Raw genomic sequence first — 27578 nt, 5'->3', positions numbered from 1 at the left:
ACATACCAACTACAGTGATATAAAAGGGAAATGAATGAAAATGGATAAAGAATCCTGATATATACTTCAATATACAGTGGTTAAAAAAGTTATCATGCCGATTTATTCATTGAAATCATTTATATATAAGTAGTTAGAAAGCAAGTTTAATTCATTGCATTCTTGTTCAGTATTGTTTATAATAAATCATTTTTAAAAGTTAGTAAAGAGCCTGAGTATTTGCTTAAACTTTATTCTATCCACAAGTATTGATTCCACTATGAATAACTGTGAATAACCTATAGAAGAAAAGAAAATCTTTACAATAGCAATTTCACAAATCAGATAGCTCTATCAGAAAAATCATAGGATTTATTTTTATAAGTTATAAAAAGTAACTTTGATCTAAAACATCACTGAAATTTATATTTGTGTTGATTTTCTAATCTTAGGGACCATGGCTTATTGATCGTTCAAAGGTAATTTTAAGTTCCTTTCTAGCTCTAACATTGCTTGACTATATGGCATTCATGGTTAGAGCTAACACCTGTAAGTTGGACCTTAGTTAATTGTAGAAAGGATTTTCAAGCCCATGGAATATAAGCAGGGATGTCTGGGTCTCCAAAGCTGAGGCTCAGGTTTCTTTTGTCACCCCTCTTTCCTAGTTATAGCAGTCCTGGGACTTTTATCTTCTCTGATGGAGTTGGCATTATTAGTGGCTAAGAATTCAGACACTGCAGTTCTTTGCCTTGTATTTACTTTTAAAAATTTCCACCTTATTACTAGATATTTTGCTGCTAAAAAGAAGAGAGGGCTGAATGAGGGAAACCACTTATTGATGTTGCTTTAATAATGTTCTTCCCAAACTGTATAGCTCTTAGCCCCAAGTGACAGCACTTGAATAACTAATTAGAATTTCAACAGACACTAATAATTTTTTTGAATATAATAAGATTATGCCTAAAAATCCTAAGGGTGAGATGTACCAATTAACTCTTTAATAGGGTGCTCCTATATATCAGTGACAGAATTTTTCTATTTTATTTTCAATCTCATTATTTTCAATTCAGGTAACAGCCAAAGCACAAAGGTACAAATAAATAGTCTCTTTGTCCCAACCTGAAATGACAGTAACCAAAAAGAATGAAGAGGGTAGTAGTTAGGTGGCACAATGGATAGAGCACTGGCCCTGGGGTCAGGAGGACCTAAATTCAAATCTGGCCTCAGATACTTGGTGCTCACTAGCCGTATGATCCTGGGCAAATCACTTAGCCCCATTTTCTGGCAAAAAACAAATAACAAAACAAACAAACAAAGAGAAGGAAGAGGAGTGGAGCAGGCAAAAGAATATTTAAGAATAATAACCTCATGACTTTGCATTTAAACTGAGTCATAAAATCCAACAATACCTTACCCCAACTAATAACATCCATTATTATTGCTTGTAAAAGCTTTAAAAGACAAAGATTCCTTCCCCATACCCCCTTAAAGAAAACATAAAGAATAAATAATAAACCCCTAAATAATTCAGGTAGTTAAATATAGTCTTTATTTATAATCTAAAATCTTACCTCTTCCAATCATGAGTCTGACTGATGATGTAGACAGTTAAAATAAGCATAAAAGCAATAGCTCCTTCTTTTAAGACAGATTACAATTGCAGATTCACATAAGAGAGATGGTGAGTTACACACAAAGTGATAAGATTGATAACAGATATTCAAATTAATCTTAAAAACCTTTATCTCATTTTTTCATGATAGATGTACTGTTACACTCTTAGTTGTATCCAGTTATGGACTAAGCATAACACAAAAGAAGTTAGTTGAGGCAGCAAGGTGGCACAGTGGATAGAGTGCAGGGCCTGGAGTTGGGAAGACTCAAGTTCAAATTAGCCTCCTGCTTACTAACTGGGCAAGTCACTTAACTTTTCTTTGCCTCAGTTTCCTCATCTGTAAAATGGGGATAATAAGAGCACCAGGATTGTGAAAATCGTGAGATAGTAATTATAAGGCATTTAACAGTGCCTTACTGTATATTAAGTACTACATAAATTTTATTCCTTTGTTCATGGACTTATGTGTGCTTTCTGGTAAGTTTACTCAAGTGTACTGAAGAATATGCTTCATTTAAAAAAGTAAAAAACAAAAAACAAAAAACTTGGTCTTAAAAGACTAGAATGAATAATGATCTTAAGCTAAGAAAATTAATAGGGAAAAAAACAGAGTCCTAGACTTAAGCCCCAAAGATCAACTCCATAAGTGTAGGATGGGGAGATAGGACTAAATAACAGTTCCTGTGAGGACTCTGGGGGTTTTTGTAGACTACAAATTTAACAAGAGTTTAGGCAATCTTAGATCTCATAAAAAGGAATAATGTTCCACATGAAGCATGTATAGCCTCACTGTACTCTGTACCATCTGGTTAGATTCTATCTTCATTATCAAACACCACATTTTAGGAAGGACATTGATAAACTGACATAGGTCCAAAATAGTGTATGGCCAGGATTGTGACAGAAAACACCATCATATTGGTTGAATGAACTGGGGATATTTAGCCTGGAGAAGAGAAAACTTAGGGGATATCATAAATATCTTCAAGTATTTGAAAGACTATAATATTTTAGAGGAATTCAGATTATACTAATTGGCTCTAGAAGTAGGAATAATGGACGAGAGTTACAGAAAGGAAAATTTGAATCAGTATAAGGGACAAATTCCCTAGCAATTAGACCTGTCAAAAAGTAGAATGAGCTGACTCAAGAGGCAGTGTGTCCTCTATCACTGAATATGTTATTTAGGGCATTGTAGAGGATATTTCTATCCAGGTACAGGCAGGACTAGGTGTTGTCATCCTCAATGCCTTGCATTCACTTTCTGTGTCCAATCTGTTGCCAAGGTTTCTCGTTTTTACCCTTGTAACATCTTTAGATTATATCCTGTTCTCTTCTCCAACACTGCTGTCAACTTAGTTCAGGATTTTATCTCATTGGACTATTGCAATAGCCTGCTGGTTAGTTTCCCTGCTACAAGTTTCTCATCACTCCAGTTCGTTGTCCACTCAGCCATCAAAATGACCTTCCTTAAGCTTAGATCTGACCGTGTCATCTCTCCACACTCTTAGCTTAGTTCTATGTCTGACGCGTTGTTGATGCTTAATAAATGTTTATTGACTGATTGACACGTTGATTGTACAACTAAATCATTGGGCAAGTAGGTGGCTCAGGGGATAGAGCACTGGCCCTGAACTCAGGAAGACTCCTCTCCATGAGTTGAAATCCAGCCCGAGACATTTACTAGCTGGGTGACCCTGGGCAAGTCACTTAATCCTGTTTGCCTCAGTTTCCTTATCTGAGAGCGGGAGAAGGAAATGGCAAGCCACCCTAACATATTTGCCCTCAGATGTGGTCATGAAGAGTTGGACACGACTGAAAAACAACTCAACCACAATAGTAAAAATCATAGGTTCAGAATATCAGGTTTTGTGAGCAGGTAGTCTTATGACTTGAATTGACTGACAATTGCATCCCTTATAGTAGTTCAACTCTATCCCTAGGTATATTTTTACTAAAAGGATCAAACTTCTTATTGTAGATTTGGCTCTATATGTGTGTGTACATGCATGTAAAATAAATGTGATCTGTACATGCGTTAGTAATAAAAATCAGGCCAGAGCTCTCTTCTTCTGTGTGTATTATCTCTCCATTTTTATATTTAATAGTGAAGAAATTCATCAGAATTCTACTTTCCTTGTACATTAGGTTTAGGTTGAATTTAAAGAAAAAACTGCAAGGGTTTTGAAGAATAATAGTGGATTCCTGTTTCTTGTGGACATTTTTTAAAAATATGCTCATCTGAGATGATTTAGGGAAAATTATTAAGTACAAAATAGGAAGGTTTATTAGATGACATTCTTCTGTTACGCCTCTCTTAAAAGTGGTGCTTGGTGGAGGAAACTCTTAGCCTTTCCAAGTTTCACAGTCTTGAGTTTTCACAACTTACATAAAAATGAATTTTAAAGCTATAGAGGCCTTGTTTATTTTAAGGTCTATGATTACAATTCCTAAATATTTAGTATAATGTACTTTTTTACTCTATACAAAAGTAGGAACCTTATGGGAGCTGTAATTTCATCCTTAATTTGTAAAGTATTGAAAACTTTAGTGAACTTTGGATACATTTTCCCCCTCCCAGAAATATGTGTTGTTGAGAATCAGAGGACAATTTTTAAACTTACTTTCTTTCTTAATACACAGTTGGAAAATTTGATGTTGGATAAAGATGGCCACATAAAAATTACAGATTTTGGACTTTGCAAAGAAGGGATTACAGATGCAGCTACGATGAAGACATTTTGTGGTACACCTGAGTACCTTGCACCTGAGGTAGGTTGTAGGAACTTAAAGGGAAAATTCATGTTATCATAATGATTTTATAATAAGAAATATATAAGCTTTTTTAAAAATGGTGCTATATACTTTGGCAGGAATTAAAACAAAATATTATGGCTTGAGCAATTCTTAAATGTTAACATATCAATTTGAGCAGCAACTGATAGTAGGCAAGTACACTAACAATTCCATAATGAGAATAAAGGTTTTCTTTTCCTTTTCTTGTGGTTTATATCTTGGATCTTTCCATGATATTTTGAATCGTTACTCAAATGTATCATACTTATGCCTGACAAATTTGATCATATCAAACTATATGACTTCTTCATTAAGACTGTTGTTTGTGGTTTCATAAACCTTATGATGAACTATGTTTGGAAACAAAGAAATAATCATAAGTGACTCTACAACATAGGTGCTATAATAGTATTTGTTAACAGCAGTTTATGTCAAAAAGGTATCTCCTTTGCATATATCAAAATCATATAAGATTCCTTAAAAGATGTAATAATAACTTTTTATTTATCCTCTAATTATTAATATTAATCAAGACATAAAATAGGGAGAGGTATGTGGTCAAAGATATTCACTGCCATGGAGAAGATCCTATTCAGAATTCAAGTGGAGGAGGAATTTCCTAAAGATGTTATGGTCCTCCAGATGTTGTATGCTGATGGCATAATGCTGATTACATCAAGCCTTAGAACACAAAGAGTCATTTAAGTGAAATCCATAAACAGCCAAAAGAGTTAGGTTTCTCTACACTGGAAAAAAATAAGTAGATGAGGAATTCCTATTTAGACTAAAATATGCAGTTGGATGGAGTTGGTCCCATCAGTACATATATTTTGGACAGACATTGCACATAGATAGTGAGTTGGGCCCAGAATTGAACAGAAGGAGGAGAGCAGGCGGGATTATCGCCTTTGAAAATCGTGTGGTATGTTTAATGACTTCAAGTTTCTTCTTGAAACAAAGGCTTGTTTAGAAAAAAATAAAAGTATTCATCTTGTGATGCTGCATGACTAAGCTCCATGGAATTACACATTCATTGAAAACATTGTTTAAGGTTATCCTAAGGGAAATGGAGAGGCAGTTTGTGAAAGTTAATAGGCTGCAACACGTTGCCAACCAAGAATAGTACAAGAGCAGCAATGTAAAGGATGTCTTAATATAAATGACTAAGAATAAAAGATGAACTGGTTGTGTGGCAAAGGATAATCTATGAACAGCCCATACGCTCCAATGGAATCCATGTAATGATAGAAGTAGATACTGCCCCCTTAAATTGAAGGGCAGTTATATCCCAGAGGAATGACTCTCATGTCAGCTTGGGGTATTAGAGACAGTCCTACTTCATCCTAATTAAGAACCAGCTCCTATGAGCAGATATCTTTGGTGGGCTGCTGAGTTAAAAGCAATCCGAGGACACATATATGTATATGCATTGCTTTATTTATGTACTGAAAAGAAGCATGACATTTTTATTGAGATAAAAAAATTGAAAGGTTGGAAAAGACTGATCACCACCACTCATTTTGCCAAGGTAGGGTATAGTTTGAGTTTGTTGTGCAACTAAGGGCAACTAAGAATGGGGCAGCTTTTTTTTTTTAAAGGCTAGGCAGTGGGGTTAAGTGACTTGCCCAGTGTCACACAGCTAGTAAGTGTTATGTGTCTGAGGATGGATTTGAACTCAGGTCCTCCTGAATCCAAGGCTGCTGCTCCATCCACTGCATCACCTAGCTGCCCTGGCAGCTTTTTTTTTTTAAATTAATATAGTGCCAATGCAAGCATGGTAGGTAAACTCCCCTTTGAAGATTTATGGGAGCATATAGACAATATCCTCACAGAATAAGACAACATGGATAAATCTCTATCTATATCAGAGGGTGTACCTATGTTGAGACCCAGATCAAATGAAATATTCAGAATAAGAGAAAAGGTCAGAAAAGGTAAGAAGATAAATGGAATATATTCTGTACTAGCTTTATCATCTTGTTTGATGTTGAGGGAATACCTAAGTATTTAAACATCTGCATAGAGCAGAGTGTGGTGGTTATAACTATAATAACCTCTGTTGCCTTGGGACTTGAGGGTGGTGGATTCCTTGAGTTTAGGAGTTCTGAGCTGCGGTAGATTAGGGCAATTGGGTGTCCCCACTGAGTCTGGCACCAATATGACAAGCCCTCAGGAGAGGGGTTAAGGGATAAAGCTGCCTAAAAAAGAGCATACTGGACCAAATAAGATAATATTTGTCAAAGTGCTTAGCATAATGCTTGTCACATTGTTTTTGTTCAGTCGTGTCTAAATCTTCATGACCCTGTTAAACCGTACCATCCATAGCCTTTTCTCCTCAAAGATACTGGGGTGGTTTGCCATTTCTTTCTCCAGTGGATTAAGGGAAACAGAGATTAAGTGACTTGTCTAGGGTTGCACAGCTAGTAAGTGTCTGGATCCAATTTTGAACTCATTTCTTCCTAATTTGAGGCTCAGTGTTCTGTCCACTGAACCACCTACCTGCCTCCTACCCGGCACAATTAGGTGCTAAATAAATGCTTATTCCCCCCTCCTCCCAACCTTAGTCAGAAACAAAGTAGGTCAAACCTTCCATGATGATTAGCATGGGGATGGACAAAGATAAGGAAACCCAGTCTCAGAAAAAAAAAAATTAAAATGAGTAATTAAAATTAAAATCTACATAGTAATAAGGATACTATTGGACTATCTTGAGGAAACAGGTGCTGATTTATAGTATACCACAATTCAGCAAAAAAAGTTATAATTTAGAGGTTAAGAAATCATATGTTTTGTCTATAAATGTTTTCTAAAGGCTAAAGAAAATGGTTATGTGTTATATATTGGAAAGCAACTGTGGTTACAAAATTGGTATGACTTATTAGTATCATTAGCATTCATTATTATATTTCCACTGGAACATTCTAGTTAATTAAAGATAGAATTTGAATTGAGAACATTTTGAGTTTCCTAAAATCAAGTACTAATATTTTAAATATGGTTAATTTCCAATAGCATCATTTGTGGAGACATCGTAAATATTTCTCCCTGAAATATGAAATACACTAGAATTAGAATTTCAATTTCAGTTGATATATCAGCTAAAACTTCAGAGAACATTATTCCATGTTAAATCAGATACAATATCATGTTTCAGTATCATGTTTTTTAGAATGCTGTTGTTTTAGGAAATGTAAGAGAAAAACAAGTTATTTGTTTCTCCAGAATTCATTTGTCTGTGTTACACATTTGCCATATATAGCAAAACAGAATTAGTATGTCATAATTAGGGAAAAATATTTCTAAAGGAGATAATTAATCTCATTTCAGAAACAGATGATCTCCTAAGAAACCAAGATATTATTTTCTATGCAAATGTACCCAAGAACAAAAACCAAGAATACAAGTTCAGAAGACTCTAATTGTTTTAAAATAGGTTTTCTGTTCAAAAAGAATTTATGAATTGCTCTTTTATTAAGAACATGTTTTGTTTCTTGTTTTTAAATACTTATATACTTTGTAAAATAATTTTACAGAATTGATATTATTAAAATGAGATCACCTCCTCAAGGATTAGAAATCAGGATGTACAGCATAGAGTGTTGATAGATTGTCTTTAGAGGAAAGTGATGAACACCATTACTTTGGCTCCTGTTTGAGGTTGCTGACTCTTGAAATAACTAACTTTTAATAAAATTTTGATATGGACAATGATAGTGACTAAAGTGCTACTTTGACACTTTCTAATATGATAGTGGTTGCCCTGGGTTCTTGAAGGTTCTTTGTGCAGAGTACTAGCTTTTAGAAGTCTTTCCATGCTGCTGAGGCAATAAGTATGTGTCCAGTGATGTTTTTTATCCACAGCGTTTCATGATGATTGTTTCCCTTGTGGTTGAGATGTTGAGGAAGAATGTATTTTATGTTCAGTATTCCACAGATCTTTGAATTTTTGAAATAGTTGTCATGCACATCACTTACACAAATCTTATGGTAGCTTAGAACATAAGTATTCTGCTCTTTGAAAAAGAAATAAAAGTTTACCTCAAGATTACTGCTACAACATCTACCCTTGACTTTACCCCCAATTATATCTTCTACTCTCAGTTACTCCATTCTCTCTAAGCCTCTATCTTTACTTTAGGTAGTTTATTTCAGATTCATTTGAGCCCTGAAAATCTCAAATATGTTATTTTCAGTGCTTAGTAGTCATAAGAATAATAATCTTGTGTCAGACCAGAAATATTTTCACATGAGTAATAATTATTGACTCCTTCACAATGAAGTATTCCAACCATTTCCCGTTTCATGTTTTTGTAGAATGGGTATTTCACAAAGTAAACCTCTTGTTGCAAGCTACTTCTTATAGATGTCTCTTAATTACCTGAATGCTACCTTGACATTGTTATGGCATGGTCAGATGCTGCAAATGCAAAATAATGGATAGACAAGATTATTCAAAACCTTCATGTTTGTTTTGTCTTTAAGGTAAAATATGTGGTTCAAATTTCACATAGCCAAGAATGTTTTAGTTAGATTCAATTGAAAAAGAATCTTTAGAAGAATAATTTACTTTTTACTTAGATTCTTTGCATTAAATTTTAATTGCATTTACATTTGAAAGTAATTGCAGCTGGGTACAAAGATAAACATAATTAGTTTGTATTCATTAAAACTAAAGTGTTAGAATACCACTGTATCCCTGTTTTACTTCTATAACATTAATTGATGAAGGCCAGGAGGGTCTCTTCAGTTTGGAAAGTTGACCTTTTGTTTCAAAATTACGTTTTTAAGGGATTATAAAGACAGCCTTGGCATATATATATAAATAATATACTTCATGTGCTAAAATTTTCAAATTCATTAATGATAGAATTTGGAAAAGCTGTTGTGTTAGAATTTCTCATATTTTTAAGGATTAAACTTGATCTGAAATAAAATTGACCCCACAAATGTATTTTTGCAGTGAATATTGTATTTTCTCACCCAAAAAGTTATGGAATAAGGTAGAAATAACATGTAAACTCTTGCTGTTAAATTTTACTATTTGGTATGGCTCTCATTGAATCTACACTGTTTTATGCGGTGCTAATTATTTAGAGTCTCAGCTTTGGTCTTGAGTTAGCAGTACCTGATCAACTTTCCAACTGTAAAACAGTTTGAAAATCAAATGTAGCTTACATGCAAGACCCAACAAAATTAAAAGTGTTAAGTACGTTTGGCAGTTCACTTTTATTATGCCCAGTCCTCAAATGTACCAGCAGATAATCATCTGAATGTTAGTTATTTTTCACATGCTTATGTGATCACACAAAAAGTACATGCTAAAAAGAAGCAGATGGTGACAGATGGGGAAGGTTGAATAAGGTGGTTTTGGAAACCTAGAGAAATGCACTTCTGTAATCGTGTCAAAATAAAAATTATTTGATAGTCAAGTTAGAACTAACAGAAAGACATTACAAAAATGATTCAATTGTAAGGAAATGTATTTTAGCAAGGTTCAACTGGTATATAGAAAAATGTCTACAATTGTGTTTCATCCAAGTACAAAATATGATTTTTTTATTCAAGTAATGAAGAGCATTATTTTGGTGCATTTTTGTTATTTTTCTAAACACCTCTGGAAAGTATATTTACCTTTAATTTTACCCAGCCTTTTTGGTGACCTTATATAATACCTTACTTTTGACCTACTTTTATGGAAAAACCTGAACTTATGACAGTAGATTATTTTAATAACTTTTATTTCCAGTTTGGTAGAAATATTTGCTGAAGTATAGTGTAATGTTATGGCAAAATATAAATAATGAAATAAACATTTTGGAAATTAATAGTTTTTTAATACTCAATCTAGTGCTAAGAACTCAAATATTCTTTATTATTAGGAAGAGGTAGAAGTGCTAGGCAAATTCAGGGTAAGTAGGGGTAATGTTGATTTTTTTTTCTTACTAAGTAATTTGGTGTTACATGTAGCAAACATGATTAATTGTTTTGTTTTTCCTCCCTTTGGAGGGTGCAATTATATTCTATTTACAGTAAATGACACAGTGAGTCTGTCATTCTAAAGTGTAAATATCTTCTAATCAGCATTTTGTTTCTGAGCCTTTTTTAAGCCTTCTAAAACTGAAGCCAAAAAGAAAGTACATTGACACCCTTAACTCAGAGGAAGAAATATGAGCAGATAAAATTGTATGGTAACAAGCATAATGTTTTACACTGTTCCCTAAGAGTCCATAAGACACAATGAAACTATTGTCTTAAGGTTATGGTTGTGTTCTTAAAATTTCTAAGCTTTTTCTGAAAAGAAAGATCTCCAGCACTTAGCACGATGACTGGCATGAGTAAACCCTTAATAAATGATTGTTGACTGACTTATTTGGTCATACCAAGTCAACAAGTCATCAAGCCTCTCATATATGGCAAGCCCCATGCTATGTCCTAGGCAGCACTAACATATATACACACATAACCTTTCTTCCATGTATACAAAAACATTTTTATACACACACCCTCAAGAAAGAATCCAAGTTTTTCCAAGAATCTTCATTGTTTGGTACTGATTTAAGCAACATTTGTTTTCTTGAAGGCGCTTTTCAGATATTAATCCTCATGATGCTCCTGTAAGGGTCTTATCTTTTGTTCTGTGATTGGGGGAAAGTAAGGGAAAGGATCGCAGTGACCTTTTTAGTAGAGGTGATATTTATATTTTGAGTTCATATTTAAGAGCATCCACACAGCCATCATGAGTGAAAATTCTTAGGTGAAAATATTTAATGCTCCGTTTTCTTTGCCAAACTACTGTGTAATGTTTCTGGATCCTCCTAAACCACACTGCTTTGTCATTAGCTCTGGTTTGAATATGAACTAAAATAACTTGTGTCCCCAGTACAGAAGGAGCTGTCTAGAGTCTGTAGCACCAAGATGTTGTTTCCTTGATTGATGTGCTTGTTCCTTTGACTGTCACTCTCAGAGTTCCTGTACCCATGCTCCTTCTTGGACAGATTTGTGATTCTGTAGTTTCCATGTGAAGTCTCAGAAGAGCTTCCTGAAATCAGAGAACTCAAAGCAAAATCACCACTACTTCTGGTCATTCTGCAGCTATCCCTCGCTGATTTTCCATTAAGGATAATTTCACAAAAGCCACAAAGAATTCCCTCTTCAAGGTGTTTGCAAATACTGAACTAATTGTGACACCACAAGCCTGTGCACAATAGAACTATAGAAAACAGAGGGGACCTGCCTTTTCAAAAAAAAAGTCATTTCACTGAAAAGATTGCATCTGCATCTATTTGATCATTTTCTCTTCAAATATTTTCCTGTTTGAACCATAGTTTGCTTTTTAAGTACAGTGCCCTTAAAGTGTATGTATGTATGTATGTATGGATGGATGGATGTATGGATGTGTATGTGTTAAGGGTGAGCTCTACAATTTAGTACATTCTAATTCATAGCAAATGGCATTTGCTTTTTCGGTCTTATAAGAATTTTTATAGCAATTGAGAACTTTACAGAAAAAAAAATTACACTTAAAGTACAAAGAAGCCATTATATAAATGATACATCTTGAAGAAAAAAAGAATATATTCTCTGTATTGTAAAGAAGTTCAACCTCATGTTACTAAATATTTTTTTTCCAAGTTGAATTAGAAAATCCTCAACGGTCATGGTTTTTGGCAAGCAGATACCTTTGATGATAAAAGTACATGATGGACTTACATCGATAATAAAAAGGGTATGCTAGTCACCTGAAATACAAGGTTAATAGGCAACATTTAAAAAATGAATTAACAGTAATTTGGTGCATCTAAGTTCGCAGTTTACTTTCACAACATAGGTGTGCAGACAGTTTGTTTAGATGTTTAATTTTCCCCCCATCTGTTCTGTCAAAATTATTGATTGAGCAGTAAGCCACTCCAGGGCATGCATTACCTCCTTATAATTGCATGCCTTAGGTGCAGTTGTGTGGCCCCTTGAGCAAGCTGGGAGAGATGTTACTTTAGCCATCCAGTAGATCCCTAATTGGAATAAGAACAATTCATTTATGATGTGAGGTGAAGATTTTTTAAAATTACTTTAGTTAAATTAATGTACTAGAAATGTCAATTCCCCATATCCTTTTGGCACATGAGGTCTCCTGTCTCTAGGTCACAATTTAAAATATAAAAAAAATTTTTAATTATTCTAAGGGAAAAAAGCAAAGGCTGTATAATAGCCATTTAGAGTGGAGTTTTAAAAAACAATTATTTTTATCTACCCACTTTAAGAGTAGGAAGTCTCTGCATCAGATAATTCTCTGTCACAGCATACTATCTCTACTTTTGGCCTCTCTGAAACTTAAATCTCCATATGGCAGAGAATGAAACAGCTTCTGGCTCCTGGTAAGATGTTAAAAGGAGTAAAACCTTGCTTCTATTAGTAAATCAATCATCAAGCCTTTATTAAGTGCCTGTTAACGTACCCCGCACTGTGATATGTACTGGGGATACAGAGATAAAAGGGAAACAGGACTTGTCCTTAAAGAACATAACAGGGAGAGAAAACATATACTTAAATAAGGATATGGCAAATATGTGCCCAATAAACAAGGTAAATATGTTAGGTAATACTCTTGTGTTTTTATGTAACTTAACTGTGTTATCACAGAGAGAGTGCATATTTCCTCCTTTTCTTCTTCCCCCTTTTATTTCTGTCTTGGAATCTGGATAATTATAGTTGTTTGGTAAAGGTATATCAATGGCTGTTGAGGACTTTTGTATGAGGGGGTGTCAATCAGCAGGATTACCATGTTTCATAGACACTGCTTATCTGTAATCAGAACTGGGACAAAGCCTTAGTTCATTCTAGGTAAGTTTTGAAAGTTGTATTACCCTTCATTTGAAACTTGTGCAGATGACTATTGTCCGCTAGAGGTTTTGAGCCTTCATTGTAACACATTAAATTTGGTTTAACATGAAATATTAACATACCATTAAAGAAATAATTTTCTGGCCTTAATAATGTGTTCAGCATGGCATGATTAATAGTACTTTGGCTTTGGAGTCAGGGAGAACTGGGTTCATGCCCTGGCTTTTCGTGTACTAATTGTGTGACTATGGTCATTTAACCTCTCAATGTCTGTAAGCAACTCTTTGACCTTACAAATTGCACCCAAGTTGTGAATCTTTTGACATACTAGGTGTTCTCTACACCAATGAAGTCACAGGTCTGGAAAATAAAGTGTGCGTTGATAATAATCACAAAAACTAACATTTATATAGCACTTTAAAATTTGCAGTTGTTTTACATATATTCTATCATTTGAACCTCAGCAACCCTGTGAAGTAGGTACTATAGTTATTACCATTTTACAGATGAGGAAACTGAGGCTGAGAGAAGTTAAGTGATTTGCTCGGGGTCAAGTCACACAACTACTAAATAACTGAGGAATGATTTGACTCAGGTCCCTTGGACTCTTGTAATTTGAAATTTGAGATGAAAAAGGTACCTATAAAATGGAAAATACACATGTATTTAAAACTTAATTTAAAATTTTACTTTAAAGCTTTATAACAGTGACTTTTGGAGTCAGGTTATTAGTATTAGAATTTTGCCTGAATTTTATGTGCTATAAGGACTATATTGATGCCTAATCCTAGTATAGAAGTAATTAAAGGCTCTTGAATGATGTGCCAGGAAAGCACAAGATCAGACAGAGCCTATGAAGTTGTAAAGGTTGTAAATGGGGCCCCTTGATGGGTTGTATGCCTTTATCCTTTGACCAGCCTTAGACTAACTACATTAGAGAGGCTTATCACCAGAAGATTGGCCAATAGGTGACCATTTTTTTCTGACAACAGCTCATAAAGATCATTTACCAAATTAAGGGGGTTATGATTCGAATTGGTGAAGGAAGTACCAATGCCATTAAAATCACAAATCCTTGAAGTTTTTAAGTGAGTTTTAAGAGGCATATTTTGACCCATAGTGTTTTCGTATCAATACAATAAATTATATTTATTGGAATTATAAAGTATATGTTTAATATTTTTCACTTTTGTCTTACGTCATTTGTTGCCACTGAGTTTGAACAAGTCTTCATAACAGTAGTCACAGTTGAGCCTTTTTGATGAGGAAAAGCAAGAGGCCAGAAAGAAAGGAGCCAGATACTTGACATTGTTCACAAGTGTAGTGTAATTTTGAGAAAGGGGATATAATTAAAAGAAAGAAGGAAAAGCTATCTTTAAAGGATGTAGTCTGTTGAATGTGGTGTTGTTGTCTCATAATAGAGTATTAAGGAGGGAGAAGAAGAAAGTAAATTTGTTGGATGAGCCGTCAGAGTTTATTCCCGGACGTATTCCTGTGGATGGAAATTTTTTTTATCATTTCTTTTTTGGGATCATCCAGGCTCTCATTTTTTAGATAAGTAAGGGATATGACTGTATAAGTGTGAGATTGGACAGAAATCTTTCTTAAACACATGAATTGACAGTAAAGAAGCCTTCATTAAAGACTAACTGCTCTATGCTCAGGTCTTTTATAATCCGTATAACTTGAGTTGGCATATAAAGGCAACAAAGAATGAATATTTTCCTCAGAATGAAGTAATGTTTTAAGTGCTTATAAATGTACCTATATATGTGATATATGTGTGTGTATATGCATACATATATATACACACATATATAAATAATATTGCACATCACTTAAAGATTGCATGCTCAGAAGGAAACATTTCTATTTGGGAATTGGTATTCATTTTATAAAGCTGTATAAAATCTATTTTACTTTAATTTGAAGCAGATTTTTCTACAATGCACTTTAATTTTTTCATTTGCTTATTTCTCTTCAAAAATAAAACCTTTTTTATGCAGTCACTTTCCCTTCTGGCTGTAAACCAGGTATTTAAACAAAAATAAAGGGTTGCCAGTTTTGCCAGCTGGGGATGAGAACCCGGCTGGTGATACGCGGGTTCGGGAGGCAGTTAATCCAGCTTTTATGTTTTTTATGGTTTTATGAAAAAAAGAGGTTAAAAACCACATTTGGCTCTTTTTTTGGGACCACTGTTTTGTTGCTATTGTGGGAATGCAGTAAAAGATTTGCTGAGACCTAACATTTTTTGTTGTTATTAGGTAAAATCCTGTATAAATTAGATATATATCCCACATGCAGTATGCCCTTTTTATTGGCCATGAGTTATGTTCATATGTAGTAGCCAAAAATCTGGGCCATTTAAAAGTTAAACCTGGACAAGTTATTCCAACTTAAGTATACAAAAAAACTCTTACACCTTTAAATTACTTTTTTTTCCAACTTTGTACCCATAAGTTTTATTTCACGAAATTGAAAATAAATTCTTAGCATTTAAAATGTTTTTTCCTCCAAAAGTAAAAAGTTTCATATGGACTATGACACCTCCCATATAATTTCCTGCTTAGATTATAAACTACCAAAGGCTTTACTGGCAAAAAGGAGGCATTACATTCCTCTCTTATTAAGGTAACGATCAGTATTTCCCCTAATTCTCTTTTTCCCTCATCCATCAAAACAAAACAAAACAAAAAATTGCTTTCAGAATTTCCTAGATTCTACCTAATTGAAATCTTGACTTTTTCTTTTAGAAAGAATATGTTTTTAGGCAATAAGGTTTTTATTATGTATGTATAAAAAAAATGAATCTAGTAGTTAGCATAGCAGCCTCTCAGTAAATTCACATTTCATGGATTCATTTTAAATTCTTACCTTTGTCCTTAAAAATCCTCAAATATTGGATGGCCCTTTGGCCTCTAGATTTTTGGTATCAGTAGATAATTACTTTGTAATTTCAGACTTATTTATACTTTGAGTGACACTCTAGCTCAGAGGTGGGGGAACCTGCAGCCTGGAGGCCATGTGTGGCCTTTTAGGTCCTTGGGTACAGTCTTTTGACTGAGTTCAGGTTTTACCGAACAAATCTTTTTATTAAGGGGATTTGTTCTGTGAAGTTTGGATTCAGTCAGAGGGCAGCACTTGAGGGTCACATGTGGCCTTGAGGTCCAAGCTTCCCCATCCCTGCTCTAAACCCTACTCTTTTCTCCCAACCTCCCAGGCACCAGAAACTGGAAAGAACATTGGATTTTAAGGCAGAGAACCTGGGTTTGAAATCTGGCTCTGTTACATATTATATAAGTGAATTTGGGACAGTTATACCACCCATTTGGGCTTAGGTTTTCCTCATCTGTGAAATGAGGAGGTTGAAATAGGTAACTTCTAAGTTGCCTTGGAGCTCTAGGTTTATTTAGTGTGTAACCATTTTAATATGTTAGCTAAGACTCCTAAAATGATTAAAAAGAATAAAATAAAAACACCATAAAAATTTAAAAAGTAAAATTTCTGTGGAGTTGAACAGCATAGAAATTTGAACCATGAGCAAGAATATATTAGTCTATCATATAGATAACTGCTGACTATCTTCTTTGAAATCAGCTCAGAATTTCTTTTAAGAAATGTTTGTTCCATATAATATCTTAGATCTGGGTTTTTTTTTCCTTTCTTTTTCATGCAATCATTTTTTGCTATTTTTTCTTCACAATGTCTGTTGGTATGAGAACTTTCTGCTTCTCGTTTAATATCTCTGGAAAATTTCTTTCCAAAAGAGACAATATTTATATGCAACAATAAGACCATATCTGAAAGGAAAGATACAACACTGGCTGTTTCATCTTTTCCTTCTGTATCAGATATTTACTGAAAAGGCTTTCTGAATTGTATAGAACATCTGAGTATCTGTTTTGTCTGGTTGCCCATGTCCATATCACGTAAAACACTAAGATCCAAAAGGATGTGTTGCATTAAATTAATATATTTTTTCTTGACTTATTCAAAGTAGTAAAATTTCTTTTTAAACCTTTTTTTTATATACAGTGAGACAATTTAAGTGCCATTTGTCATATAATAAGAATGAAGTTCAGTGGTCATTGTATGCATTTAACATATCTTTGTCTTTATACACACACACACATACATACAGAGAGAGAGAGAGACAGAGAGAGAGAGAGAGAGAGACAGAGAGAGAGAGAGAGAGCGCAAGCAGTTGGGGTTAAGTGACTTACCCAGGGTCACACAGCCAGTGTCCTGTCTGCTCTGAGGCCAGATCTGAACTCAGGTCCTCCTGACTTCAGGGCTGGTACTCTATCCACTGTGCCACCTAGCTGCCCCATCTTTTTCTTAATATAATGTAACTCTGGACATTAACATTTTCTTATGAGCCAAAAGATGAATTGTCTGATTTCTATTTCAAAGATTTTCCTTAAAACTTCAGCTATGTAGGAGCTCAAAAAGTTTTAAAAATTCATAGAAAGGCTGTGAGTATGTCTGTGTTCTTTCTTATGTTTGTTTTCTAGGCCCTGTAAATGAAATCAGGTTATTCCAATTTTCTTCATCTTTTAGCAGGCAGAAAGTTTTTAGATTTCAGTAGGAAATGATTCAGGAGGGAAGACCTATTAGAAGTAATTAATCTGTATGCCCTCACATGAACCTGTGATTTGAGATTTGGCGGAAAGGGAACCAGCAAGTAAAACTAGCTAGATAACATATTTCATATTGATCCATTGGTTTGATTTACTTGGTGTAGTATATTGTTTTTCTTTGCCTTTTTTGTATGGGTGTCCATCAGTAGTTTCTGGATGCAAAAACATGTCTTGTAAAAGTTAAATGTTTGGTGTAATAAAGAGCTGTGTATGATAGAATCTCAGAACTGCTTACCTAATCATGGAAGTGTTAAAATATTTTAGAGTAAAATACGTATGTTTCACCCAAAGTACTTAAAATGTAATGTTTAATTTTTTTCTTCATTTCTCTTTTAGGTATTAGAAGATAATGACTATGGCCGTGCAGTAGACTGGTGGGGCCTGGGGGTTGTCATGTATGAAATGATGTGTGGGAGATTACCATTCTACAACCAGGATCATGAGAAACTTTTTGAGCTAATATTAATGGAGGACATTAAATTTCCTCGAACTCTTTCTTCTGATGCAAAATCCTTACTTTCAGGACTCTTAATAAAAGATCCAAATAAACGGTAAGACTCAAATAATGCTGATTGAAAATAATATATTCTTAAAAAGCCTTTCCACTGGGTTACCTTTTGAAAAAAGCTGCCACATAGTACTTTTTTCTTTTAACATCTGATTCTAGAATTTTTTTTTTACCAAAGCCTTAGATTTCCTGAGTCTTCCCCATGCCAGCAACATTAAATAGAGCATACAGAGCATCAATATTCAGAAGAACAGTGACACCTGTTTTGCTGTCTGTGACAGCAAAACTTGATGTTTCTTAGTTGTCCCCATTATTTGATTTCTTTTATGCCAGACTAGAATATATATATTTCCTATATTCTTTCCACTTCTGTGCTTCCTTTTTTTTTTTTGGAAGTATCATCATCTGTAAGAAGATAATCCATCAATAACTTTTTACTTCAGATGATCTATAGAAGAGGTAATTAGAATATTTGATCAATATATTAATGTATATTTATGCATAATTATATCTGTATTTCATGTATTCAGTGAGCAGTTACTTAGTGCCTACTATAGCCATGCACTGTGCTACACACATTGGAGCTAAAAGATAAGCAAGATAGCCCTTCCCTCAAGAAGCCTACATTATATTGAAAGGAAGAGGGAGAACAGATATATGCATGTGTGTACATGTACATACATACATGGTGTGTGTGTGTATATATACATGTATACGCACATATATACATATATTTACACATATAAATACACACATATACATATACACACAGTACTACCAACTAGACAGGGGTTCTTAACTTTTTTTATGGTATTGGACTCCTTTGACAGTCTGATAAAGCCAATAGATCCCTTCTCAGAATCATATTTTTTAATGTAAAAATTAAAATATATATAATTATAAAGGAAGCTTATATATATATGTGTGTGTGTATATATACATATACACATATACATATACATGTATATACATACATACATATATGTGTGTGTGTGTGTATGTATATATATATATATATATATATATATATATATATATCTCAGAAAAATATTTTTTGGAAAGCAAATTCATGGAAACCAGGTTAAGACCCTCTGAAACTAGAGGGAACATAGATCTCTTGTAGTAAGTAGCTTTTGAACTGGCTCTTGATGGAGTCTAGGGATTCTCTAAGACAAAGTGAGGAAAGAATGTAGTCCAGACATGATGGTCAGTCTGTGCAAAAGTAGGAGATGACGTGTACGGAGAAAAATAGACCATTTTAACGGACTGGTGTGTGACGGAGAATAATGTGAGACAAAAGCCTGAAAGGTTAAGTTGGAATCCAATTGTGAAAGATTTAAAAAAAAAACCTACCAGAGGACTTAGTATTTAGTATTCCTCGAGGAAGAGGAGCCACCACAGCTTTTTGAGCTGGTGGTTGATGTGGTCACCGTGCTTTCAGAATTTCAGTTTGGTTGCTATATGGAAGACAGAGCGAAGAGGAGAGGGAAGGTGTGCAGTGGTGGTAAGAGATGGAACTAGAAGAGGAGCTGTAAGGAGATGTTGGGGAGATGGAATATGCAAAACTTTGCAGCTAGTTGGCTATGGAAGATAAGGGAGAGTGAGCAGTTAAAGATGATTCCTAGGTTATATCCCTGGGTTATTAGAAGAATAGTATGTGATGTGCCCTTAGTAGAATTACATAAGTTAGGAAGAGAAAAGTGAGGTTTTGGGGAAAGTAATAAAAATAGCTAGCATTTATGTGGTGCTTTAAAGGTTGCAAACCACTTTACAAATATCTTATTTGATCTTTACAACCCTTGGAAGTAGGCACTATTATTACACCCCCCCCCATTTTACAGCTAAGGAAACTGATGCAAAGGTTAAGTGTCTTGCTCAGGAACTGAGGTCTTTGTGACTCTTTATCCACTATACCTGCTTGTAAAATGTTTTTGGGAGGCATATTATTTGTTACCTTTATACTATTGAAATTATACTTTTGTTTTTCTGACTTTCAGGCAAATTCTTTTATTTTCATCAGGTTTATAGAGCATCAGCATACTTTTAACCTTTCTTTAAGATAAGAATTCATATTTTATGACAATATGGAAATTATATTCATTATTGTATTTTATTCTAAACTGACTTTATCTTCAAGTTCCACCTTGATCAGAACATGTTTCACAGATTTTATTCCTTTGAATAACAATGAAAAATATTTCAGGCATACCATAGATGTTAGAAAACATCTAAAAAGGGCTACATTTTTATTTCACATAATTATCAGAAAATGTACCCATGATTTTGACTTGATTTCCTATGGTTATTTCACCTATACTTAACATTTGTCAGTGTGATGAAATAGAAATATTGGACTGAAAACTAGAAGCCTATACACTGCCATTTATAAGCCTTATGATCTAGGGCAAATCACTTTTTGAGCCTCAGTTCCTTTATCTGTAAAATAAAGGTGTCTGCCCTGACAGCCTTACAGGGTTAATTTCAGAGGAGATCATATTCATATATTTTGCAGCTATAAATAAACCTTAAATAAGTCTAAATGTACATTAGTAATCCTTTCAGAATCAGGGCCTATTCTTGAAAGTTGAAAATAAAGGAAAGGCCTTTTGAGAGGAATTTCATAGTTCAGTCTTCCCTGTACAGCTACTCTTCTCCTTCCAAATTTCAATACAAACTTAATCTAACATAAATTTAAAGTATTTTAAGCCTCCTGTCTAAACAATTCATTCATAGGTTGGCATAAGCTCATTAGTCTATAGCATCTGTCCTACATATTGATGGATATATATGTATACAGATATACATACATATATACATATACATATATAATTTTAGGATCTTTTATTTATAGTATTTTATGTGTGTCAAATCATTCTTAGTTTGGCCATTGGCCACCATGTGCATATGTGCATATGTATTTCTATATGTTTTCTTTTAGGAACAACTTAGTCCTAGATTTGTCCTTTTTATCTTGCATGTTTATGTTGTCCTGCAGCATTGAAGACCTTTTTAATGGAGAGACACAGAATAATCTTAGATTTAGAGTAGGAAAGAACCCTAGAGGTCATCTGGTCATTGCAATCTGCTCGTTTTGCAGATGAAGGGCCTGAAACCAAGAGAAATTAAATGTCTTACCAAGGGTCACATTGGTATTGAGCTAGGCTAAGCACCCTGGTCCTCTGCCTCCAAATCCAGCCAGCTTTTCACTATATTCCACTACCTCCTATTTGGAGGGAAGGGATGCTATAAAAATTATTGGTACGTGTGTTTTTTTAACTGAAATAGAGACCTTTTAAAAGAAAAGTCACGATTCCATGTAAATATAATACATACTATAAAGAAGCGGGAAAATGTGGCTTCTGAGATGTTCCTGTTGTGAATCAGTAGATAATTGAGAATTTGGTTTGGCATACAGATTGTGGGATCTATAATTTATGGATACTGAAAAGAGATAGAATTTGTTAGAACTGAATACTACAGATCAAAGTGGCACCTTCTTTTGAGGGGCCCACATCTGTGATTTTATCAGTGTTAGAGTTCTCTGTGGGGGAAAATTCCTCTCAGCAGTGCTGTTAAGCAATTTCTCTGCAACATGTAGACAGCATGTTCTTTGGGTCACTGAGAAGTGAAATGGCTCATCCAGGGTTATGTAGCCAACATGTGCAGAGGAGCAGCTTAAACCTAGATCTTCCTTCTTTCCTAGGTCTTCCACTCTCCAGCTACTGTCCTGTGCTGCCCTTCCTCTTTAATAACTAATGACAAATTTGCAAAGTGCTTTCTTTACATATGTTGTCTCATGGGATCGATAAAATTGTGCCCATTTTACAGATGAAGAAACTGAGGCACAGAGAGACTAAGTAACTTCCCCAGGGTCAGAAAGGTACTATCTGAGGCATAATTCAAATTCAGGTCTTTCTGATTCCAAGTCCAACATTATACACTGTGCCACCTAATTGATCACTATTAATTATTTATATTAATTGACTTTCAGGAGTGATGTAGTACTTGTGCTTCACTTGGTGACTAGAATGAAGGCAGCTATTAATACACAAACTTGGTGTGGTTTCATGCTATGAGGGCATTTGATATTAAAAATTTTTACTTCCCCACCTCTAAAGTATTTCTCTCAGATAGTTTGAGTTTATTTTTAAAGAATTATTATCTTTATTAATTATTATTGTTATTATTCCTTTATTAAAGAATGGTAAATTCATTAACACAGAATAGCTTATAAGGTAACTTGAAAAAATTTGTGGGTTTTGATGTATTAATTGCATAGACTTAAAACATCTACACTTCAAAAATAGTAGAACTATTTACTCATGAAAGGAGATGGAAGACATTCTAAATAAACTGTCTTGAATGTTTCTCAAAATCTTCTTCCAACTTTTGTCCAAGAGTCCAGGATCCTTCGTACCCCTTTTTAAAAATGCTTTTTGCTGGGAGTCACTTCAGGCTGTAAAGAGAGCCAGTCTACCTTCTCCTGGCCTGGGTATTCCCTTTCGTACTTCAGAATATTCATATAGAAGTTAATTCTTCCATTTCCCTCATACAGATTTGGTGTGCTCATTATACTAGCTCTTCCTTGAACCTTGAAGAGAGAAAATGGCCTATTTTTAGTCCCTCAATTCCTTTCCCTTTCTATTCTCATTCCTGCCATTTTTGAGAATAGTCTGATTTCAGCGTTTTCATTGTCTCCTTACAGGCTCAAATAAGACATTTAATGGTAACAACAAAATTATTCATCATGTAATTGTAAACTAATGATACTGGTTTTCAAGAATGATATAGGAAATCAATTTTGAGTGCATTATGACCATACCTTCTGTGGTCCAGACTAGTAGTACCCATAGAAAATTTCATTCAATTGTAACTTGGCCTGCATTTAAACTGTATTTTTCAAAAAATATGTTTTTATCATAACTACACTGCTATGCATAAGCAATACTTGGTGTCAGCAACAACAAGCATTTATTAAGTATCTTCTGTGTGTAAAGCACTTGGCTCATTGAGGCATAGGGAGCACCCTTTAGAATAAACAGTCTACTAAAAATCAGTTTCTTTCCTGACTATGAGTCTCCCCTAACCACAATTTTTTGTTACTGTTATTAAAATGTTTTTATTTATTCATATGCTTCAACATAGTTATAGTACATATGAATCTAAATTTATATACTTTTCTTTGGGAAGTAACTTAAAATCCTAATATGAAAATTTCATAAATTAGTTCTGTTTCTAGTGGTATTCTTTAATTTTTTTTCTACCTAGATTTTCAGCCATCATTAATGATCTATATCTCAAATCAAACATGGTATATATTTAACCAGCATCCATTTTGACTTGAAAATTGAGGGGGGGGTGCAAAAAAAGAAATGCTTGTGTTTTCAATTATGATGTTCAATGTATTCTCTTCTGGGAAGGTGTTTACTAATAGTTTGTTCAAGAGTAGACTATCAGAATCTCAGTGAAACTTTCCTTGCTTATATGGTTAATATTTACTTAACTTTCTTTCTCCCCTGATAGCCTTGGCGGAGGTCCAGATGATGCAAAAGAAATTATGAGGCATAGTTTCTTTGTTGGAGTAAACTGGCAAGATGTATATGATAAAAAGGTAAGAAATGCTTTCTGGCAGATTGTTCTATTTTTGGCTAATATGCTGAAATGAATGTATTGCTAATTTATGAAAGAATGCATGTATTTTATTAGTTTGCAAAATAATGCTATTGATCATTTTGAAGCTCAGATTGAAATTACCAGTTAATTTCTTTTTTTCTGTTTCCTTCTTCCTTTTTTTTTTAATATGAGGCAGTTGAGATTAAGTGACTTGCCCAGAGTCACACAGTAAGTGTTATGTGTCTGAGGTCAGATTTGAACTCAGGTCCTCCTGACTCCAGGGCCGGTGCTCTATCCACTGCGCCACCTAGCAGCCCCTACCACTTAATTTCTTACCAATTCACTTTGCAGTTCATGATTTGGATGAGTCTCCAAACTACATTTTTCTTCCATGGTAAATATGGGCAAATAGTTGGTTTTCTTCTTGCTGATGTAAGAGGAATTTGTTCATTAGCTCCCTTTTTGTTTCTGATTTGGGGACCTCTGTGTATTTTGAAACATAAAGTACTAACAAAATTAGATGCAATTACAAAACTTACTTTTATTGCCATCTAGTTGTTATTCCTCATTTTTGAAGAACACTATCAGCTTGGCTTAAAGTTCAGTATCAGAGCTAGATCGTGACTGCTCTCAGCTGGCTTACATAATCCATTCCTGAGTCTTCTTTGGGTTGTTTACAAGCCCAGACAAATATATGTTAATATAGTCACATTTTTTTTCTCACTTAAGCAGATATATCACTATAATTTTTTCTGTGTTTGGAAGGGGAAAATTGGTCCTATTGTAACTCTTATGTGTATAATCTTATCTCTAGGACATGGAAATTTAATTCAAGAAAGTATTTCACCATTTCCAGTGGAAGAATTCCTGTTGATTTTGAGATTTTGATTTAAAGAAGCCTCTTGTTTTTATTTTAAGCTTAAAATGGAACCTTTACAGGATTTAATAAGCCCTTTGCAATTCTGATTTAATTCTTTTATTACATTTATTTCAAACTGCTGCCAGCTTTTCATCTTTTTAAAACAACATCAACAAGTTATTTATTAACATTTAAATAAGTGTCTTTCACGTGTCAAGCATTCTCATTTATTTGTACTTACAGTAAAGCTAGAGAGACGTCATCTACAATGCACACCTGGATTGCCACAGTAACATCTCATTACTGTATGGGAGTTTGTGTTATTGTAGTCAGTAAAAGATGCTGCTGTGCTATCCAGCTTGTTCCCCATCCTTGGTGAAGTGAAGCAAAGCCATACAATAGATTCATATCATGAAGCTATGCTTTTGAGACCAGTACAAAATTCTTCCAACTGATGAAGCTGGATACCTTTTTAAGACCCTCTTCCAATTACTTCTGTGAACTAACATGCTACCTTTATGAAGTACATCTAGGAACAGATGGAAGAGATTATGGAGTATTTTAACTAAGTCAACACAACTCTAAAGAAACTGAAGTTAAAGGCTAGGTCTGTACCCCAGAAATGTTATTTGTAGTCAGAGATTTTCATCAATGCACAAAGCTGAAAGCTTCCCTGAATTCTATCACATTGGCATATGTTGTCCAAACGATGAAAACTTTATCAAATCATTTCTTTAGGGTGTTCAGTGTTTGGTAGCACTAATATGGCATCAGGTTTCAAAGCAAGGGCGAAAACAGCAATGGTGTCAATTGTATGTGGCTCTGAATCGTGAGTCTGCCACAAATGTAGGTCCTTGGGTATTTTCATCCTCATTAACTGCTTATGTTACATGGCAAATTGAGATAAGCACCAACAAGATCTAGGAACAGAGCCAGAATGCTACCATTGAAGTGAGGCCTATTTTAGCACACTATCACTGGAGCAGAGTAAAAGTGACAATAGGCTACATAGGCAGCTAGTGAATGTTGAATGCAAATAAAGGGATTGTATACAAGGACAGGTAGAAGGAATTCTGTAAGGACCTAGAGCTTAATAATGTGGTATAGTTCTAAGTGATTGATAGACATACGGTCCCTTATATGATCAAAGGTATTGAGTATTTGTAGGACAAAGATAAATGGGCCCTGCACATGGTGCCTTTGTCTGATAGACCAGTAGATTAAATGTAGGCTTTTCTGTAGTCAGCCACATCAGAACATTGTCTTCTAAAGTAGAAAATGGAGTCAGAGATGATGGAAAGTGTGAGTGACGGTTCTAGGGCAGTTTTTCATTTTTCTATAGTCAACAAGAAGCTAAACCATGAAAAACCCTTGTAATTTAAATAGCACACTGGCTTGATTTTGCTGATATAGAGCTATTCCTGAAAATTGGGTCCTTAAGTATGTATTAACTCTTTTAGATAACTAGTGTACTTTAGAGGTTCCATTTATAAAATCAATGGGTTAATTTATTTTATTCAAACAAATAATTATTATGAGCTTTGCCTCTCCTTAGATATTTACTTTATGAATAGGAGTTTGTTCATCTGTAAATTAGAACATATACTTACTTATCTTTCATTAAGGTAGCATCATATTAAGGTAATTAACTGGTTTTGTAGGTTGATTATGATGTGTTTGAGGGACATATTTATAGAAATTGTAGATAAATATTGAAATCAGGACTTCTCAATATTTGATACCTCTTCATATCATATGTGGGGGGGAAGGAGACAATTTTAAATAGATTTAAATAATTTACCTGAGAAAATACAAACATACCCAGATAGATATGAAAAGATCTGAAAAAAACATATGCTTTAACATAGAGGGTTTTTGACCCTGTAATATACAGGAATCTTTTCCTGACAAGGGGTACGGGAGAGAATAGCTCAGTTAACTTAATAAGGTTAAAAGATGAGGAGGCCTTTGTTCTAGTCTTGAAAATATATCTTAATTTCAAACACATGAGATATAAAGAGTACCGTGATCTTTGGTGCTTTTTAGCACACAGGATGATTGAGATAAGGCTATTTAGTCTAATAGTACAATCACAGCATTGGACTTGGTCATTAAAAGAGAGTAGGTAGGCCTGGAAAGTAGCTGTGAACACAGTAAAATGTAGACAGATAACCAGCACTGAAGGAGGCATACACAGAAAATTTGGAACTCTGGGTTCAGGAATGAAGCCTGCACCCAATCCTTAGTGCATCTCTTGGCATCAGAAGTAGCAGCTAAAGAAGAGCAGTGACAGGGACAAGGGCCAGTTCAATGTTGAGGGGGCTTCCACAAGTCACTTTTTGTCTTACACCCTACCCAGCATTTTTCTGAGAACCTCAGAACTTGGATCACGTTAGGTACTTAGAGAAAAGGTAATAGTGCCCTAAGCCCTCTACCAATCATGTAGGCTGACAATTATATTGTATGTAGGAGAGCCTTTATTCCACCCTACAGAAAATGTAAAACTAAAAGGACTTGCACTTGAGCTTGTAGAGTCAAATTAATTCTTCTTTCTTCTAATACTCCAGAATTAATGGAAATTGTGGCTGTCCTGGAAGCAAAATATGAGATTTTGAGGTTGATAGAAGCAAGTAAAACCTGCCTCCATTAAGAAACTTGTATAATTTGCTAAACTTAAAGTATCACCCATGCTAGAAGAGATAACTCATTACAGTAAGAAAGGACAAGGTC

At 34.4% G+C, this 27578-nt stretch overlaps 1 protein-coding gene across 8 annotated transcripts in view; it reads left to right on the top strand.

The window, feature by feature from the left end:
- Positions 1-27578, top strand: part of AKT3 (AKT serine/threonine kinase 3) — a 414511-nt gene that overhangs the window by 348255 nt on the left and 38678 nt on the right. For all 8 annotated transcript variants that reach the window (XM_078156268.1, XM_078156264.1, XM_078156263.1 and 5 more), the window contains 3 exons: positions 4238-4366; positions 18205-18419; positions 23900-23987. In XM_078156268.1, coding sequence (XP_078012394.1) covers positions 4238-4366; positions 18205-18419; positions 23900-23987 — 432 coding nt within the window. The remainder of the gene's footprint in view (positions 1-4237; positions 4367-18204; positions 18420-23899; positions 23988-27578) is intronic.

This window comes from Phascolarctos cinereus, unplaced genomic scaffold (genome assembly GCF_003287225.1).
Source record: "Phascolarctos cinereus isolate Bilbo 61053 unplaced genomic scaffold, phaCin_HiC Scaffold_5;HRSCAF=322, whole genome shotgun sequence".
NCBI lineage: Eukaryota > Metazoa > Chordata > Mammalia > Diprotodontia > Phascolarctidae > Phascolarctos > Phascolarctos cinereus.
Note: the sequence above shows the minus strand (reverse complement) of the source record. Positions and strands in the feature narration are given on the sequence as shown.